General features: G+C 46.5%; 1 protein-coding gene across 1 annotated transcript in view; it reads left to right on the top strand.

Annotated features, from left to right (window-relative positions):
• Positions 1-3,950: 3,950 nt before the first annotated feature.
• The window catches only part of ZNF532 (zinc finger protein 532), a 33,575-nt gene continuing 16,113 nt past the window's right edge, over positions 3,951-21,412 (top strand). The window contains exons 1-4 of the mRNA XM_069963189.1: positions 3,951-4,014; positions 7,003-9,338; positions 12,550-12,731; positions 13,267-13,443. Of these exons, the coding sequence (XP_069819290.1) occupies positions 7,029-9,338; positions 12,550-12,731; positions 13,267-13,443 (2,669 nt within the window). The 5' untranslated portion in view covers positions 3,951-4,014; positions 7,003-7,028. The remainder of the gene's footprint in view (positions 4,015-7,002; positions 9,339-12,549; positions 12,732-13,266; positions 13,444-21,412) is intronic.

A 21,412-nucleotide genomic window follows, 5' to 3' on the forward strand; every position in this document is an offset into this window, starting at 1 on the left:
ACGCCCCTGGTCGGGCCCTGTGTAATCTATTGAGAGGGGAGGGGGGAGGAGGAAGGAGGGAGATCAGTCACCAGCAGAGAGCAGAGAACAAAGGATTACATGGCGGGAACTGTGTGAAAGCAGATATTCAGAGGTCAGAGAGGTCAGTGCTGACTTCAGAGGAGATAGCCCAGTGCTGTAGCTGTAAATTAACTCTTTGTTGTCCTGTTTTGGTGCCTCATCTCCCTCCACCCCTCCCCTCTCCATAAGAGAACAACGAAGACAGGGGGGGGAGCTTCAAACTGCTTTCTCGTGATAAAAATGCATTTTTCGGCTAATAAACCCAATTACGACGTTTCTTAAAATCGCCTGGACTATTTTTTTTTTTTTTGCAAAATAAAAATTAACGACAGGTACATGTTAAGCAATGAACACAAAGGAGAAATTTACTTCCAAAAGGCTGAAGACCTGTATGGACTAAATACTTCTAGTTACAATGGTATCCAGTCTGGAGTTACACAGCTTGTGCTACAGACTGATACATCCGATCTGCACTGATACATTGTAGCTGACAGGACAGCACAGAGATCTGTGGTGCACTTGGCTCACAGAGCATTGCTGAGACCGGACACAATTGTTGCAAATCTCTATTGTGAGAAATATCCAAGGTATCAGCCTCAGGGTGTAAACTAGAATGTTCCCAATGACTGACAACAAACAGAGATTGCATTGTGACACACAGGCGCATATTTATTAGGACCGTTGTTTCATACGCCAAAGGATTGTTGGAGTGGTGTGCACTAAATTTATTAATAGGTGCGTGCATGGCTTCTGATGAGCTCATAACAAAAGTGCATGCCTGCAATAAGAGATTTGTATCTAAAGAAAGCATTACAGAGGTAGTTCACCCCCAAAATTTTTTATTTAAAATCAACTGGTGCCAGAGATTTGTAATTTACCTCTATTAAAAAATCTCACGTCTTCCAGTACTTATCATCTGCTGTATATCCTGCAGGAAGTGGTGTATTCTTTCCAGTCTGACACAGTGCTCTCTGCTGCCACACCTGTCCATGTCAGGAACTGGCCAGAGCAGTAGCAAATCCTCTCCTACTCTTTAGAGTAGACTGAGAAGAATATACTACTACATTTGCCATAAAGCACACTTGTAATGATATGGTCCCACAAGATGATACAATGCCCAGCAAGTACCATGCACAAGTCCTATTAAAGGGGTTATCCAGCGCTACAAAAACATGGCCACTTTCCCCCTACTCTCCAGTTTGGGTGGGGTTTTTAAACTCCGTTCCATTGAAGTAAATGGAGCTTAATTACAAACTGCACCTGAACTGGAGACAACAGTTGCCCCTAGCAACCAATCAGATTCCACTTTTCATTTTCCAAAAGACTCTGAGGAATGAAAGGTGGAATCTGATTGGTTGCTAGGGGCAACTGGGCCAGTTTCACTTTACACCATGTTTGATAAATCTCCCCCTATGTTCCCAATATGGGATTTTTTTTAGCATAAAATGGCGGGTGCCAATAATGATCATGAATGACGGCCATCATTTTGCGCTGAAATCCTATAGTTGGAACATAGCCTAAAGAAGTTATCCATAGCAGCTTTCTTACAAAAACATAGTCACCCCTGTCCCCAGGTACTGTGCGGTATTACAACCCAGCTCTATTCACCTCAGTAGAACTGAGCTGCAATGCAAGAGCCAAAATGAGGACAGGGGTGGTGCTGTTTCTGGAAAAAAGTGTCCATGGTTTTTCTAAGCCTGGATAATTCCAGGCTTAGAAAATCACAGGTACTTTCTTGCAAAAAGAGCGCCAACCCTGTCCTCAGGTTGTATGTGATATTGCAATTCAGCTCCATTTGCTCTATTTAGAACTGAGCTGCAAACCCCAAACTTAGGCTACAAACCCACTTGGCGGATCTGCAGCGAGTCCCCTCGCTGTGTATTTGCAGTGAGACTCGCTGCAGATCCCGGCCCTATACTTTCAATGGCAGACAAACACGCAGCTGGGATGTACATCCCTGCTGCGAGCTTGTCTGCAGCCCACCCCATTAACCCCCGGTGTCTTCAGCAAGCCGGAGCGGGACCAGGTGAAGTATATGCTCCAGCCAGCTGGCCGCCCGCAGTCCCTTTAACACCTCCCGCAGCCCTGGCCGCCCGATCGCCCCACCCCCACCACCGCAGCCCCGATTGCTCGCTCGCACGCACGACCCCCCCCCCCCCCCCCAATCGCCCCCCTGCAGCCCCGCCCGCCTTTCTGTTTTTGTAAGAAAGTAGCTGCAGTTTTCTAATCCTGCATAATCCCTTGAATCTTGGAAGAGCCCCTTTAAAGGGGAACTATCGGTAGGTTAGACGAATCTAACCTGCTGATATGTCCCTATTGCACAGAAGCCGTGGAGGATGACAGTATATGTCTCTTATCTTCATCCTCAATGCTGTTCCCTTGTAATTAGTCATTTACTCCTTGGTCCTGTAAGACTGTAAGGGGCACTGACCCATACCGCTAAACTGCCCAGGCCGCCACTTCTAATCATAATCAATGGTACTCGCCGGCTGGAAGTGGGTCAGATTGTTGCTATTGGGTTAGGCAGTGCTCCTGAGGGTACTATTACACGGAACGATAATCGGCCGAATCGGCCCTATCCGGACAATTATGGCTCCGAATACATTACCTATCCATGGTCCAGGGCTCCTCTGGCGGTCCGCTTCTCCATGGGTTCTGCGCACTGCAGCTTTAGAGCAGCCTGTCTTAGCCGCCGTGGCCAGTGATTGGCTGAGTGGCCTGTCAGCTAAGACAGGCCGCTCTGAAGCTGCAGCCCACGGGACCTGGAGGACCGCAAGAGGAGCCCTGCAGCCTGGATAGGTAATGTATGCAGTTTAAGCAAGGGCTGCAAGGACATTGGTAATGATGTCCGTGCAGCCCTTGTTAAACGATTATCGGGCCCAGTAAACAAGCACTGATCTAGCAGATAGGCGCTCGTTTACAGTTATTATCGGGCCCCCATCGGCCCGTGGAATAGTACCCTAACAGTCTTAGTAAATGACTAAGTGCACGGGAATGAGGATGAGGGTAGGAGACATACAGTTCTCCTCAGTGCTTCCTGCACAATAGTAGGCTATCAGCAGGTTAGATTTGTCTAACCTGCCGTAAGTTCCCCTTTAAACTTTTTGCAATGGCAGGAAAAAAAGTTTTTCCCTAGTTTTGGTTGGCGCAAAGTTAATTTGCAAGCAATGTTTTTTAGAAAGGTAAAAATAAGGTCACCATTAGAGATGAGCGAACCATAAGCACACTCGGGTTTGTCTAAACCCGAGCGTGCGGCATTTTATTACCAGTGGCTGAAGAAGTTGGATGCAGCCCTAAGGAGTGCTGGAAAACATGGATACAGCCTATGGCCTACGTTGTATCTATTATTTCCAGGCAGCCTTAGGGCTGCATCCAACAAGTTCAGCCACCGGTAATCAAATGCCGCACATTCAGGTTGGGACGAACCCAAGCGTGCTCCGTTGGCTCATTTCTAGTCACCATGAAATGTCTGGGGGCGTCATTACTTTGCTTGCCTATTATTTATTGCTGCAGGAGTGAATACTTTCTAAAGCTCTCTGCTGAAGGAGCCTGGCACAAAAGTGTACAATGCCAGAGGGGAAAAAAAAAACCTGGTTGCATGCATAGTTTTTCTTCTGTCATGTGAAGAATGTGCTATGCTCCATCACACTCCGTATGTCCAGAGCTATCAGAAAACATAGTGGAGCGTATCGGCATCTGATGGACTGTGTGACTCCATACTAAGGAGCGGGCCCTGTGCACTTCTCTACAGACTCTGACTATGTGCAGTAAACTTCATTCAAGTCATTCTCCCCCCCCTCTATTTGCAGTGCAGAATGAACGGCGTACCATGCACCTGGTCATCACTCATCCTGCAAGCTGGAGGAGCTTGCTGAAAGAGGCCGCTGCTGCCCATCTGTCAGGATGCATTAAATCCACCATTGTGTACAAGAGGACAGCGATCAATAAACTACAGTAAGTAGCCCTAACTCCTCACGTGGCCACGTTACCTGTATAATGTGCCGTGTTGCCTGACAACAAAAAGGCAAACCTTTTATCATATGTATTTCCACCTTTGAACCCATTAGCTTAGTGACACTAAAGCATTCAAAAGACCAAAAAAAAGCAATGCTGCAAATAGTCTTGCCTTGTGTGTAAAACTTATGAGTCTCCATGGTAACAGACTACAAATAAACCCTGTGTAGCCTGATCCTCTGCGGAAGAAAGAGAATGGTCAACCGGGTATTACATCAGGGATGGGGAACCTTTGGCTCTCCAGCTGTTTCAAAACTACAATTCCCATCATGCCAGGCATGATGGGAGTTGTAGTTTTGCAAGTCAAAAGTTTTGATAAGTTGGAGACTGCGTTTTCAGACCATGAAAAATCAGTAAAAGAGATAGATGAGTGTTCGTATACACCAGGGATGGGGAACCCTGGCTCTCCAGTTGTTGAAAAACTACAACTCCTATCATGCCTGGACAGCCAAAGCTTTAGCTTTGGCTGTCATGGCATGATGGGAGTTGTAGTTTTGCAACAGTTTAAGAGCCAAGGTTCCCTTCCCACTGATTTACATTAAGGGCTGACCAAAACCGTGATGTGAACAGGGACTTATTTTTGTAGTGATATGTTTAGGGGCAGATATTCTATTCCCTAATCTGGGAATGTGAGTGAGAGCTGTAAAGGCAGTCATGTATTCATAGACACACAGCTTAAAGTGCAAACAGTACAGGAAAGGAGGAGGAAACATCACATAGTAAACATTTCACATACACAGAAAAAATGTACGTGGGCTTTACTTCAAGGTCTTCACTTTACTGCAAGTGTACAAGAACGGTCTTGTGCAGCCCCCGGGGGATAAAAATGTGTAATCTCTTTGGTATTCTGGAGAAGTAGAGCGAACCCTGGCAGACAGTCTGGCCTCCTTCCTGTGCAGGAGGGGTGGGGGATGGCGCTTTACCTACATTATAGCACAGGCTGCTCTGGAAGATATGAGATTTCTAAGATGAGCAGAGGGATATGGGGGGGATAAGAGCAACACCACCTTAAGATTAGAAGATGATTTCTTGAGCTATTTCTTATATAGGTTTCTGAGAGAGCCTGGTGAATGCACATGTAGTGGATTTTCAGCAAATTTCCACAAAAAATCCACAAACATTTGCACAACTAGTCTGCACCAAATCACATGGATTTTGCTGTAAGTTTTTTTTTTTTTGCAGAACATAAAAAACATTATACTCACCTCCTCTGGTGCTCCCATGGTGAAATTTTCCTGGTCCCCAGCAGGTCTCTGTACCCAGGCCTCCAGTTCACACATGTGATTGGCTGCAATGGTCACTTGTCGACAGTGATTGCTTGAGGTCGGGTACATAGAGAGTGGTGAGGGACCAGGGCCGCTTTACCATGCTGATTGGTAAGAAGATTACAGTGTGTGTGTGTTTTTTTTTTTTAATCAGGACTTTTTTGCTGCTTGTTTATCCACAGCTGCTTTTTCAACAATAGCATTTGCTTGTAATTTTTCTTCCCCATTGAATTTTAAGGACTTTAAAGAGCAGTTGTATGCAGTCTAAGCTGTGAGTCCAGCACTGTGGTAAAATCCTATACTTGCCACAACCCCCTGTAGTCTTTCTGAACTTTGTCTATACCCTGGCTCTTTCCAGTCTAACTCAGTCCTCTCTCTTTATAGATTTATATGGACAGCATGAAATCTGATCCCACAGTGAGTCTGTCTCTGCCGATGGATTTAAAGTGTCACTGTCGTGAATTTTTTTTTTGCAGAAATCAATAGTCCAGGCGATTTTAAGAAACTTTGTAATTGGGTTTATTATCCGAAAAATGCATTTTTATCATGAAAAAGCAGTTTGAAGCTCTCCCCCCTGTCTTCATTGTTCTCCTATGGAGAGAGCTAAAGAAAAGACCAAAACAGGACAACAAAGAGTTAATCTACAAATCCCTCACGGAATATCTCTACTGACCATCACCAGTGACCTGTCTGAGCTCGGATTACAGCTGTCACCCAGCTCCATGCCTGTAATCCTCTGTTATCTGCTTTCTGCTGCCGGCTAACTCCCTCCTTCCTCCTCCCCCCTCCCCTCTCCCTAGAGCAGACAGGGTACGTCTCCTGCAACAAGTCACAATTTTCAGATTTTTCAGAGTGGATGAAAAAGAGGAAGGAGGGGGGGACCTGGGAAAAGGCTTTTTACATGCAGATAATGGCAGATTTGGCTAATAAACCCAATTACAAAGTTTCTTAAAATCGCCTGGACTATTGATTCCTGAAAAAAAAAAAAATACGACAGTGACTCTTTAAGTAAAAAATTAGTTTGAGGGCCAGGAGAAATGAGCCTGGGGAGAGTTGTCTGGCAGCGTCTTTTTCCCTTCTCTCCATAGAGAACACATTCACACTTGGCCGAGCTAGCTTAGATGCATGGGCAGACTTATATTTAGGAAAAATGCCTTGAAGGAACTACAAGGTTTTTATTGTCCTAAAGGAGAACTCCAGGGAAAATGTTTTTTCAAATCAACTTGTGTCAGAAAGTTATATAGATCAGCTGCTGTATGTCCTGCAGGAAGTGGTGTATTCTTTTCAGTCTGACATAGTGCTCTGTGCTGCCACCTCTGTCTGTGTCAGGAACTGTCCAGAGCAGCAGCAAATCCCCATAAAAAACCTCTCCTGCTCTGGACAGTTCCTGACATGGACAGAGGTGGCAGCAGAGAGCACTGTGTCAGACTGGAAAGAATACACCACTTCCTGCAGGACATACAGTACAGCAGCTGATAAGTACTGGAAGACTGGAGATTTTTAAAAAGAAGTAAATTACATATCTATATAACCCTCTGACACCAGTTGATTTGAAAGAGAGAGAAAATTGACGGATTCTTTTAGTGAATAAAAATATTAATGACATAGCAAAATTTCAGCTTGTTGTCGCTCAAATTCATTCCCTCTTTATTTTGCATGACAGGATTGAATGAATACAAACGTCTGATCATGGGAGATATGAAGACCCCCGACTTTGATGACCTCCTTGCAGCGTTTGACATTCCTGACATGGTAGATCCGAAAGCAGCCATTGAGTCTGGACATGATGAGCACGATAATCATATTAAGCAAAACGCCCAAGGAGACGACGAGGCTCACGTCCCTTCCTCTTCTGATGTTGGCGTAAGTGTCATAGTAAAAAATGTAAGGACCATTGACTCTTCAGAAGCTTCCGAGAAGGACTCTCATCATTCCACGGGTAACGGATTGCACAATGGCTTTCTTACAATCTCAAACCTGGAACGTTTTAACAAGGAAGGCCTGAAATCCCTTAAGGAAAAAGCAATGGCGTCTGGAAACGTGCAAAAAGACTCCGTGTTCAACCAGTTCAGTCCCATTTCCAGTGCGGAAGAATTTGACGACGATGAAAAAATTGAGGTGGACGACCCCCCCGATCGCATCGACCTGACCACAGGTTTTGGTGCCAATATCTTAGCAGCCTCCGTTTCTCAGCACCTTTACGAAAGAGAGAAGATGCAGGTGGTAGAACACTTGCTGAAATCAAGAAATGCAGCTCCCAGCAATGGCGGCAAAAGCAAAGAGTGCCAAAAAGACTTTGAGACGACCGCTTTAGGTGTTTACGAGTTAAAGGTGAAAAAGGAGGAAAAGCTGAAAGATGGCGCCCAGAGGGGTCTCGATGGAGAAGTGCAATCGGAGAAAGGAGAAGTCAATGGGGAAAGCCTATCACAGTTGAAGTTGAAGTCTTCTGCAAAACTTTCCTCATGCATTGCCGCAATTGCTGCTCTCAGTGCTAAGAAGGCAGCCTATGATCCGAAAGATATGCAATCCGATGCGGAAGAGTCCTCTCAGGTGCCAAAAGACATTAGCGATAGTCCGTCGGCCAAGTGTCCTGACGCCCAGTTGACTGTGCAAAATCTTATTGATGGAACAAAGAAGACCCCTGTGAAACCAAACGATAGCCCCAGGAGTGTCTCTAGTGAAAACAGTAGCAAAGGTTCCCCGTCCTCTGGTGGGTCAACTCCGGCCATTCCCAAAGTAAGAATAAAGACCATAAAGACTTCATCTGGTGAAATCAAGAGGACGGTTACTAGGGTGTTGCCGGATTTTGAGGCAGAAGGGGCTAAACAAAATTCAGATCAGTCGCCTTCTATGGTGGCTTCACCAGTTTTGTCATCCCCTACATCCGCTGCGGCCATGCTTTCTTCTCCTTCAAGGGCCTCCGTGCAAACAAGTCCTGCCACCAACCTGTCTACGGATGTTCCTCCAAAGCAAGTCACCATCAAACCCGTGGCCACAGCCTTCTTACCAGTGTCTGCGGTGAAGACGGCTGGCTCGCAAGTAATAAACTTAAAGTTTGGTAACAATACCACCGTAAAAGCGACAGTAATATCTGCTGCCTCAGTCCAAAGTGCCAGCAACGCTATCATTAAGGCTGCCAACGCCATTCAACAGCAGACTGTGGTGGTTCCAGCTTCCAGTCTTGCCAATGCAAAACTTGTGCCAAAGACGGTGCATTTTGCCAACCTCAACCTGTTGCCTCAAGGTTCCCAAGCTACTACAGAGCTACGCCAAGTGTTGACTAAGCCCCAACAGCAAATCAAGCAAACCCTTGTACCGACCACCATGGTGACGCCAACCAAAAAGGTGTCCAGAGTTCAAGTGGTGGCTTCCTCACAAAGTTCCGTAGTGGAAGCCTTTAATAAAGTATTGAGCAGTGTTAACCCGGTTCCCGTATATGTCCCCAATCTTAGTCCGCCAACCAACGCGGGAATTACCCTGCCGGCCCGGGGATATAAGTGTTTAGAGTGTGGAGATGCTTTTGCCCTCGAAAAGAGTCTCCTGCAACATTACGACCGTAGGAGTGTCCGCATAGAGGTCACCTGCAACCATTGCACAAAAAATCTAGTTTTCTATAATAAATGCAGTCTTCTGTCGCATGCTCGGGGGCACAAAGAAAAAGGGGTTGTCATGCAGTGTTCGCACCTTATCCTAAAGCCGGTTCCGGTTGATCAGATGATTGCTTCCCCCCAGAACAGTGCCCCCACACCATCAACGCCAACTGCTCGGCAAAGCCCTGCGGCAGTGGTGGCACATACGGTGTCCAAGCTGCCCCCTGGAGCTTCCAGCCCTGTGATATCGGCTCCCGTCAGTGCCCCGATCACAACGGCTATGCCTTTAGATGAAGACTCCTCCAAGTTATGCCGGCATAGTCTGAAGTGTTTGGAATGCAACAAGGTTTTCCCTGATGAAACTTCCCTGGCGACGCACTATCAACAAGTGGTGGACGCAAGTAGTCAAGTACGTAACATGTATACTTATATGAGAGATTGGCATGCTCTGTGATTGTGTTCAAATGTACTACTTAAAGGGGTGGTTCACCCAACAAAAAATTATTTTAAATCAACTGGTGCCAGTACTTATCAGCTGCTGTATGTCTTGTAGGAAGTAGTATATTCTTCCCAGTCTGACACAGTGCTCCCTGCTGCCACCTCTGTCCATGTCAGGAACTGGCCAGTGCAGTAGCAAATTCCCATAGAAAACCTCTCCTCCTCTCCAGACTGGAAAGAATACACTACTACCTGCAGGATATACAGTAGCTGATAAGTAATGGAAGACTTGAGATTTTTTAATAGAGGTAAATTACAAATCTCTGGCATTTTCCGGCACCAGTTGATTTAAAAGAAATTTTTTTGGTGGGGGAACTACCCCTTCAACCCATTGTCTGGGGTGGATCCTGTGTTATATGTCATAAATTACAACTTTACATGCTAAGCCTGATTAGAAAGGGTTGTCCATAAGCATTTACAGGAAGGGCTAAACAGAATGGCAGGTCCCCCGGTCTCCAGCAACCGTCTGTTTCCTACATGTAATAAAACGTTTAATTATTAATTCATCCCTACTAATAAATCAGAATATCAGATGTGACCCTGGGGTTATATAACCATAGAATATTATAAATAATAAAGGAATACATTCAGTGGCCACAAGCGAACCCGAATCACTCAAATACATAAGAAGGGGAATTGCACCACCTGCAGGTCACATGTGGTATTTCAGTACAATTCACTGTTTCCTGCCGGACAGCCGACCGTTTTATACCTTTCTAATAGAGTGGAGCAACATTGTCATTTTTAGCCAGATCTGGGTTGTGTCCTGCTGAAACAGGTTCTGTTGCATCAATTTATCAACATCTGAATGGACCTGTAGAAAGGTGCAGATACGAGTGATGACAACAAATGTGGATCCTGGAATAAATATCTGAAATATATAAGAAAGCTGCATAACTTTTACTTTTAGAATGATTATGCTTAAGGCCGGGTTCATACTCTACTGAGCCAGTAGGCTGCAGCAAGCCATTACAGGGGAGGATCATTAGTGCGTCCCATTCAACGCAGTATTGTTGCAGATGCATTGGGACCTGTTTTGCTAAGACCTTCACTGTCTCCTTGCTCCCCCTCCCATTCATCCTGTGCATATCCCATAAAGTGGAATTAGCCTTTAAGCTGGCCATTGGAGTGTGAGTTATTGTTTTAGGTGACTTTTAGGTTATTGTTGAGCCTTTTTTTGTAGGTCAGGGTTGCAAAATACGAAAGCCACTTGTAACACTTCCTCTAAAAAAAATCTTATTTTTGTGGCCCACTATAGAGAACCATGAATAAGGCACACCAGCATATATTTATATTCTATCAGTCACAATTCTTCACAATTTTAAAGTGAGTCTGTCAGCTATAAGTCACCTTCCAAACTGCTGATGCTGTTCGGTGAAGACTACACATGGTACCTTTATTATATCTGTCTGTGCTTCCAGAACATAGAAAAGTGTTTTTATTCTCCTATGCACAGTGTCAAAAAGGCTTTCCCAAACACCTGAAGTGCTAAGGCCTGTACCGCCTCCTTGCTCCCCCTCCCACCTCTATCCCTGTACAGGTGTCAGATTTGGAAACAAGGCTCAGAGCTTGGAGAATAATAGCAATTTCTATGTTATGGAACTACGGACAGATATATGAAAGGTACCATGTGTCTTCATCTAAGGCTACATTCACATGTCCGTTCTGTCCACAATTGCGGAAAGAACATAGGACTAATGTTATTTAACGGCCCGTTCACGCATCACTGCATTTTGCGGCACGGATCGCTATGCTAATGAAATGGCAATGAAGCTTGGAGCACTACAGATGCACATTCGTAGTGCGATCTGCGGTCGTAGGCTGCACTGCGGATGTGTGAATGTAGCCTGACTCTTTTAACAGTTTGAAACCTGAATTGCAGCTGACAGATTCCATTTAAGGGTGTTGTCTAGAGATGAGCGAACCGGGTTCGCGTTAGAGTCCATCCGAACCCGAACGATCGGTATTTGATTAGTGGGGGCTGCTGAAGTTGGATAAAGCTCTTAGGTTGTCTGGAAAACATGGATACAGCCAATGACTATATCCTTGATTTCCACATAGCCTTAGGGCTTTATCCAACTTCAGCAGCCCCCGCTAATCAAATGCCGAAAGTTCGGGTTCGGATGGACTCGAGCATGCTCCAGGTTCGCTCATCTCTAGTGTTGTCTCATGATGTCAAGTCTTGTCTATAAGGCTTGTCTATGAGCCAGAACGGATATCCACTCCTTATAGCTCCTGTTCAGGCGGACTTGAGCTGCCCTTGAATTAAATAGACAACCATTCCACCGTAGCTAAAACTATACCGCATACACTTAAAGTGTCACTGTCGTTTTAATTTTTTTGCAGAAATTAATAGTCCAGGCATTTTGAGGAAACTTTGTAATTGGGTTTATTATCATAAAAAAGCAGTTTGAATCTCTCACCCCTGTCATCATGGTTCTCTTATAGAGAGGGGAGGGGTTGAGGGAAATGAGGCACCAAAACAGGACAACAAAGAGTTAATTTACGTCTACATCACTAGGTTATCTCCTCTGAGATCAGCACTGACCTCTCTGACCTCTGAATAGGCTTTCACACAGGTCCCGCTGTGTAATCCTTTGTTCTCTGCTGGCGACTAATCTCCCTCTTCCCTCCTCCCTCCTCCCCCCTCCCCTCTCCATAGAACAGACAGGGCACGACTGATGTAAAAGAGTGGAGATTTCCTGATAATGAGCATTGAATGAGAGAGAGGAGGGGGGGGGGGACCTGGGGAAAGTCTTTTTTTAATGCAGATAATGGCAATAAACCAAATTACAAAGTTTCTTAAAATCGCCTGTACTATTGATTTCTGCAAAAAAAAAAAAAAAAAAAATGAACCGACCGTGACACTTTAAGTTTTGGCATGGGGCTGGAGATGGTGATCAGCCGATTGCCCCTGGGACCACATTCTTAAAAGGGATGTCTCCGATGATATCTGCATCTCTTTTCACATATTTTTGCTCTAAAGAACTATAACCAGAGAAAATGACAGGAAGTGTTATCATATTCAGTGACCACAGCAAAAACTGCTATAACTGAGGATTTTCCAAAAAAAAGATCAACAGAAAGTAAGGATCTAACTGTGAGCTCTTGGGGTTTTGCAGAAGACGTGTAGCATCTGTATGATGCTGCTACCGAACCAGTGCAGCTTTGCCTGTCACCAGCGCGTCCATCAGCACAAGTCTCCCTTCACCTGCCCTGAGTGTGGCGCCATCTGCAGGTCAGCGCATTTCCAGACTCACATCACCAAGAACTGCCTGCACTACACCCGCAGGATCGGCTTCCGGTAAGGTCACCCCCAGAAGCATCTCTGTTCTACCTGATATTGAATATTTCTCCATTTAAAGGGGTACTTCAGCAGAAGGTTTTATTTTTTCAAATTAACTGGTGTCAAAGATTTATAATTTACTTCTATTAAAAAATCTCCAGTCTTCCAGTACTTATCAGCTGCTGTATGTCCTGCAGGAAGTGGTGTATTCTTTCCAGTCTGACACGGTGCTCTCTGCTGCCACCTCTGTCCATGTCAGGAACTGTCCAGAGCATGAGAGGTTTTCTATGGGGATTTGCTACTACTCTGGGCAGTTCCTGATATGGACAGAGGTGGCAGCAGAGAGCACTGTGTCAGACTGGAAAGAATACACCACTTCCTGCAGGACATACAGACGCCGATAAGTACTAGAAGACTTGGGATTGTTTATTAGAAGTTAATTACAAACCTATATAACTTTCTGGCATCAGTTGATCTGAAAGAAAAATTACCCCTTCAAGTCAATATAGCGATTTTTTTTTTTCTTTAACCTTTTTTGATTTTTACATTTTAGGTGTATTCATTGCAATGTGGTGTATTCAGAGATCGCAGCTCTGAAGTGCCACATTCAAGGATCCCATTGTGAAGTGTTCTACAAGTGTCCTATCTGTCCGATGGCATTTAAGTCGGCTCCCAGCACCCACTCCCACGCGTACACCCAGCACCCAGGGGTGAAGATAGGGGAACCCAAGTATGTATTGTGCCTCTTTGTTATTCTTTCTGTGTCAATCCTTTAAAGCTGTAGATGTAGCAGAGCTGAAATGGACAAACATATTATTTCTGAGCAGAAGCATAGTTTGTATGGCAGGGATGGAGAACCTGTGGCCCTCCGGCTGTGGCAAAACTACAATTCCCATCATGCCTGGACAGCCAAAGCTTTAGCTTTGGCTGTCCAGGCATTATGGGAACTGTAGTTTTGGAGGACCTGCTATCGTGTCAAAGGGACAAACTCTGTAAACACCTTTAAATACCATGGATGGTGGTAACTGGGGAATTATAGGGCTGGAATCTGAGGTTACTCTAATCCCAGCCAGTAAAGAAGGAGCTGATCTGTCATTAGACTCTTCCACTTCTGAAATACTTGTGGTCCTGCGATATTTCTTGTGTTTGTGCACATATACTATATATACATATAGGTAGGGGTATCTGGATATTAGAGCCTCCACCAGCTGCTGGATTTTAAAAATGGCCGGACTTCTCCATTAAAAACCTCACGCTTTCCAATACTTTTCAGCTGCTGTACGTTCTGCAGGAAGTGGTGTATTCTTTCCAGTCTGACACAGTGCTCTCTGCTGCCACCTCTGTCCATGACATGAACAGAGGTGGCAGCAGAGAGAACTGTGTCAGACCACTTCCTGCGGGACATACAGCAGCTGATAAGTACTGGATGACACGGGAGTATAAAATATAAGTAATTTACAACTTAGAAGTGATTTAAAACTCTCTGACACCAGTTGATTTACACTTTACACCATGTTTGATAAATCTCCCCCAGTATTTCGGGAAATGAAAACTTTCTACAGATTTGGATAAAGTCATTAGAAAAGTTTTGTAACCTATCAGCCAGGGCCGGTGGCGTCTGACAGTGATTTGCTGGTGTTCTCCTTATCAGCTATATTCTCAGGTCACATTGCCATTAAATATAAGACGAACCCGCAGCCTTCAGATAGAGGACGGTAGGGCCAGGAGGATCTTGTAGACTCTCCCGCTGTCTGATCATTGTTTTCCTATCCAGGTTGTTTGAGGGCCGGTGGGGGAGGGGCTCATCCATCATTAATTGTTCCTCTCCTACCTTATGAAACATGCAAAACTCTTAAGAAAATGCTCCGAATGGGAAGGAACATGAGCGGATTTCATACACAAAAAAAGCATATTGCTTACTTTAGGATGCAAAAACATTGTTCTGCTTTTAACAGGGATGTAAGAGCTATTGATTCTGGGCTTTGCCGTCATTATGAGATTTTTTACAACCTAGATTACACTTCATTTCACCTGGAACCTTGCAGCTTGATGAAACCCACTATCTTCTTCCAGTTTTAAGAGGTTTTCCAGGACTTTAAAGGGGAACTTCATATACTCCAATATAACTTTTATATAGTTATATAGTTTATAGTTATATAGTTGTTTTTTTTTTTTAATTACATGCTCACACATTCAGTTCTGGTGACAGGCAGCAGTACGGGGTGATAGGGGCCCCTCTGCTGCTAACAACATTGTGTTGAAAACTGCAGGGCTGTCTAAGGCCTTATTCATAAGTCCTGTAAAATTGTCCATGGTCGCAGGTCCGCGAACACAGACAATTTTAGGGACCATTAAATTGGATGTGTGCATTCACACCATCCGTGCCGTGATCCTTACCGTGAAAAAATAGGACAGGTTTTAGTGCGGAGGCCTCTCCCAGCTCCTGTTACCTGCTCCCATCTTGCTCGCTCCTGTCATTGCTCCTTTCTCTTCCCACTCCTGTCACCCGCTCCCAACTCCCCCGCTCCTGTCTCCACTCCTGTCACCCGCTCTTATTTCTCAGTACATCTGTCTTTCACCGCTCCCATCTCTCCCCGCTCCTGTCACCACTCCCGTCGCTCCCCGCTCCTGTCACCGCTCCCATCTCTCCCCGCTTCTGTCACCGCTCCCATCTCTCACCGCTCCTGTCACCACTCCCATCTCTCCCCGCTCCTGTCACCACTCCCATCTCTCCCTGCTCCAGCACCACTCCCGTCTCTCCCTGCTCCTGTTGGCACTCCTGTCACCACTCCCATCTCTCCCTGCTCCTGTCACCGCTCCAGTCCCTCCCTGCTCCTGTCACCGCTCCAGTCCCTCCCTGCTCCTGTCACTGCTCCCGTCGCTCCCCGCTCCTGTCACCGCTCCCATCTCTCCCCGCTCCTGTCACCACTACCATCTCTCCCCGCTCTTGTCACCGCTCCGGTCTCTCCTCGCTCCTGTCACCACTACCATCTCTCCCCGCTCTTGTCACTGCTCCCATCTCTCCCCGCTCCTGTCACCGCTCCCATCTCTCCCCGCTCCTGTCACCGCTCCCATCTCTCCCTGCTCCTGTCACCGCTCCCATCTCTCCCCGCTCCTGTCACCGCTCCCGTCTCTCCCCGCTCCTGTTGGCACTCCTGTCACCACTCCCATCTCTCCCCGCTCCTGTCACCGCTCCAGTCCCTCCCTGCTCCTGTAACTGCTCCCGTCTCTTCCCGCTCCTTTCAGCCCCCCACTCCGCCCGCGGACAACACCAGCACCTCCTGACCCCCAACCCAGTGCATCCAAACGAATGCAATCAACAGGTGTCCAGTGGGCAAAATCACACTCCTTAATATGAATGAGGCCTGCCCTGCAGTTCCTGATCAGCTGCTCCGATTCAGCGCTCCCACATATACAGAACCCTGGGGGAGACTGCCGCACACAACAATTATGTTGGGTAGAACCGACCCCCCTCCCCCTGTTACTGTGTAAAAGTACTGGGAAACTGGACCCTGCTCTGTATAGTGTTGTGGAGCTGCATTAGACCAGAGCGGGGGATCGAGAACTGCAGGACTTAGAGCAAAAGAGAATAACCTGATTACAACCCCTGGCAAAAAGTATGGAATCACCAGTCTTGGATGAGCACTCATTCAGACATTTCATGCTGTAAAACAAACTCAGATCAAAAACATGATACAATATTAAGGTCATTCCAAAGTGCAACTTGTTGGCTTTCAGGAACACTCAAAGAAATGAAGAGAAAACATTGTGGAAGTTAGTGAATGACACTTTTATTGACCAAGTACAGGGAAATAAATATGGAATCACTCAATTCTGAGGAAAAAAGTGTGGAATCATGAAAAACACATAAACAAAAGACCATTCAAAATACATCACTAGTATTTAGTTGCACCACCTTTGGCTTTTATAACAGCTTTCAGTCTTTGAGGCATGGACTTGATGAGTGACAAACAGTATTCTGCATCAATTTGGTGCCAACTCTCTTTGATAGCAGTGGCCAGATCAGCTTTGCAGGTTAGAGCCTTCTTGTGGACCATTTTTTTCAATCTCCACCACAGGTTTTCAATTGGGTTGAGATCTGGACTATTTGCAGGCCATGACATCGACTGAATGTGTCTTTCTTCAAGGAATGCCTTCACTGTTTTTGCCCTATGGCACGATGCATTGTCATCTTGGAAAATTATTTCATCATCTCCAAAGATCTGTTCAATTGAAGGGATGAGAAAACTGTCCAAAATGTCAATGTAAAGTTGTGCATTGATGGAAGAATTAACCACAGTCATCTCCCCAGTGCCTTTGCCTGACATGCAGCCCCATATCATCAAGGACTGTGGAAATTTGGTTGTTTTCTTCAGGCCTCTTCATAAATCTCACTGGGACGGCACCAAACAAAAGTTCCAGCATCATCACCTTGTCCAATGCAGATTCTTGACTCATCACTGAAGACAACTTTCATCCAGTCATCCACAGTCCATGATTGCCTCTCCTTAGCCCATTGCAGTCTTGTTTTTTTATGTTTAGGTGTCAATGCTGGTTTTCGTTTAGCTTTCCTGTATAGAAATTCCATCTCCTTTAGGCGATTTCTTACAGTTCGGTCACATAGATTGACTCCAGCTTCCTCCCATTTGTGCTTCATCTGTTTAGTTGTACTTTTTCGGTTTTCAAGACAAATGGCAAGGGAAAGGAAATAGGCTGGGTGTGTCCTTTTTTTCTACCTCCAATTTGAGTGATTCCACACTTTTTTCCTCAGAATTGAGTGATTCCATATTTATTTCCCTGTGCTTGGTCAATAAAAGTGTCATTCACTAACTTCCTCAATGTTTTCTCTTCATTTCTTTGAGTGTTCCTGAAAGCCAACAAGTTGCACTTTGGAATGACCTTAATATTGTATCATGTTTTTGATCTGAGTTTGTTTTACAGCATGAAATGTCTGAATGAGTGCTCATCCAAGACTGGTGATTCCATACTTTTTGCCAGGGGTTGTAATAGGGCAGCCGATGATGGAGGAAGATCAAGTTTGAGCGTGACCAGGGGCGTTGCTAGGGTCCTAAAACATCCGGGGCCCGGGCCCTCTGAGTGCCGTCATAAGCGCTTAGCGAAGGAGCCCGATGCAGAAGCTAGTAACCCCAATGACTGCTCAATTAGTCCTGCTCTATTGCCTCCACTCTTAATAACTGTGGCTAAGCAGGCACAGACAGCTCCTTCACAGCTCCCCCTGTACACACAGCCTCTGGGAGGTCTGCCCTAGCTCCTATCCTCTAGGCCAGTGTTTCCCAACCTTTTCTACCTCGGGGAACTCCTACCAGATAACGTTCTACAAAATGCAAAAACCTCATTCAGTGACTCACAGGTGACGTCTTCTTTGATCTGAGTTGTTCTCTTTCCCTTTTCCTCTCCATCCGGCCCAAACCACCATGATGATTTCTTTCAGTTGCAATTCATCTCTTCAGAACCTGCCAGACAAACATCTCAGGCTCTGCACTTTTCCTTCAATTTCCTTCCCTTTTCCCCTCCTATAGGCTCCCATACAGTAGTTATTCCACTACCTGGTGTCAGTGAGTAGGTAGGTAAGTATGTTGCCCCCTGTAGGTAGGATACTCTGCTGTGCCCCCAAATAGTAATAATGTCCAGTGTTGTGCCCTATAGTAATAATCCCTCCTGCTGTATTACCCCACATTGTAAAATGTCCCCCTGCTGTGTACCCTTATATAGTAATAATGCCCTCTGCTGTGCCCTATATAGTTATTATGCCCCCTGCTGTACCCTCCATATAGTAATAATGCACCCTCTGCTGTGCCTCCTATGTAGTAATAATGCCTCCTGCTGTACCCTCCATATAGTAATACCCCCTCTGCTGTGCCTCCTATATAGTAATAATGCGCCTGCTGTACATACCATAGTAATAAAGTTCCCATCCTGCCTGCAATTAACCCGGCCGCCATCCCCAAACACACTACCCCACCTGACCCCTTCCACCCACACACACTACCCCACCTCACCTTCTCCACCCACACACACTACCCCACCCGGCCCCCTCTTTTCCCCATGCTTCTCCCCCCCATGCTTCTCTCCCCCATGCTTCTCTCCCCTATGCTTCTCTCCCCAATACTTCTCCCCCCTGCTTTTCTCCCCCATACTTCTTCCCCTTGCTTCTCTCCCCATACTTCTCACCCCTGCTTCTCTCCCCCATACATCTCTTCCCCGTGCTTCTCTTCCCTGCTTCTATCCCCCATACTTCTCCCCTGTGCTTCTCTCCCCTGCTTTTCCCCCCATAATTCTCCCCCCTGCTTCTCTCCCCCATACTTCTCCCCCCACTTCTCTCTCCCATGCTTCCCCCCCCCCATATTTCTCCCCCATACTTCTTCCCTGCTTCTCTCCCCCCTGCTTCTCTCCCCCATATGCTTCTCTCCCCCATATGCTTCTCTCCCCCATGCTTTTCTCCCCCCATGCTTCTCTCCCCCATGCTTCTCTCCCCCATATGCTTCTCTCCCCCATGCTTTTCTCCCCCATGCTTCTCTCCCCCATATGCTTCTCTCCCCCATGCTTCTCTCCCCCATGCTTTTCTCCCCCATATGCTTCTCTCCACCATGCTTTTCTTCCCCCTTGCTTCTCTCCCCCATGCTTTTCTCCCCCCATGCTTTTCTCCCCCCATGCTTTTCTCCACCATATGCTTCTCTCCCCCATGCTTTTCTCCCCCCATATGCTTCTCTCCCCCATGCTTCTCTCCCCCATGCTTTTCTCCCCCCATATGCTTCTCTCCCCCATGCTTCTCTCCCCCATGCTTCTCTCCCCCATGCTTCTCTCCCACATGCTTCTCTCCCACATATGCTTCTCTCCACCATGCTTTTCTTCCCCCTTGCTTCTCTCCCCCATGCTTTTCTCCCCCCATGCTTTTCTCCCCCCATGCTTTTCTCCCCCCATGCTTTTCTCCACCATATGCTTCTCTCCCCCATGCTTTTCTCCCCCCATATGCTTCTCTCCCCCATGCTTCTCTCCCCCATGCTTTTCTCCCCCCATATGCTTCTCTCCCCCATGCTTCTCTCCCCCATGCTTCTCTCCCACATGCTTCTCTCCCACATATGCTTCTCTCCACCATGCTTTTCTTCCCCCTTGCTTCTCTCCCCCATGCTTTTCTCCCCCCATGCTTTTCTCCCCCCATGCTTTTCTCCCCCATATGCTTCTCTCCCCCATGCTTTTCTCCCCCCATATGCTTCTCTCCCCCATGCTTCTCTCCCCCATGCTTTTCTCCCCCCATATGCTTCTCTCCCCCATGCTTCTCTCCCCCATGCTTCTCTCCCCCATGCTTCTCTCCCACATGCTTCTCTCCCACATATGCTTCTCTCCACCATGCTTTTCTTCCCCCTTGCTTCTCTCCCCCATGCTTTTCTCCCCCCTTGCTCCTCTCCCCCGTGGTCCTCTCCCCCATATACTTCTCACCCCATACCTCTCTCCCCCTTGCTTCTCTCCCCCATGCCTCCTCACCTCCACAGTCACCTCCACCTCACCTCACCTCCACTGAGTTTCACCTACTGGCCGCTCGTAGCGGCCGCCGGATGTGCTGCGCTGCGGCGGGCCGTGGTGTACGCATCCAATCAGCGCGTGCGCCACGGCCCGCCGCAGCGGCCCCGCACTTCCGGTCTCCGCTGATTGGATTGGAGCAGCATGCACGGCGGGCGCTACAGGTGAGCAGTAGATGAGATGAGCAGCTGGCGAGGCGGGCAGCAGCCGCGATCTGCGAGCTAGATGCGGCCATCAAAAGAGCCGCATCTGGCTCGCAAGACCGGGGCTGAAGAAATCCGGGGCAGCAGGCAGTTTTATTCGGGGCATGAGCCCAGAATAAAACTGCCTAGCGACGCCACTGAGCGTGACTAATAGGCTTTGCCTTTTTCTTACATCTCCAATTGTGCCAGAGGTGAAGACTGACTGGTTGCTAGGGACTCTGTCTGACAGCTGTCACGGTGCATCCATAGCAACCAGTCTCTCAAGTGATTGTTAGCCTGAAGAGCAGCAGTAATGCCAAATTGATCCTCATCTTTACCTACAGTATTAATTAGATTTTCCTTAAGATTAAAGAGAACTTGAGGCTTTTCCGGACAATTCTTTAATCTCCATGAAATATTATTTTTTTTCTCATACCTTTGTGATGTGCCGTTCCTCTGTTATTCTTTGATACATTTATGACTAAATGGCCAACTGGGTGTTACCAGCTGGGGACGTGTCCCTGCACTGGCACTGTCGGCTCTTAATCGATAGTCTTAGGGCCCTATTACACGGGACGATCATTGTGCAAAAAATCCTTATATCGTTCGAATTTAAATGATAATCGTATTGCAGGCAACAATCGAAAAATCATTTGTATATCGTTGATTTACATCTGAACCTAAATTTATCGTTAATCATTCGCTTAGTAATGATCGCAATAACGATCGTAGTAACGATCGTAACTAACAACTATCGTTTTGTGTAATATGGTGAACGATTTTAAGTTAACGATAAACAATCATGTTTGTGATCGTTTATCATTAATTGATAAAAATCGCTCTGTGTCATAGGACCCTTAGGCAGTGGAGGGACACGCCCCTACTGGTAACACCCAGTTGGCGATTTAGTCATGCGCTGACCCACAGCTCCATTCAAAACAAAGTAGTCGGGGCGCCATTTTAGAAACATGAGGTCAC

This window comes from Dendropsophus ebraccatus, chromosome 3 (genome assembly GCF_027789765.1).
Source record: "Dendropsophus ebraccatus isolate aDenEbr1 chromosome 3, aDenEbr1.pat, whole genome shotgun sequence".
In the NCBI taxonomy this organism is placed as follows: domain Eukaryota; kingdom Metazoa; phylum Chordata; class Amphibia; order Anura; family Hylidae; genus Dendropsophus; species Dendropsophus ebraccatus.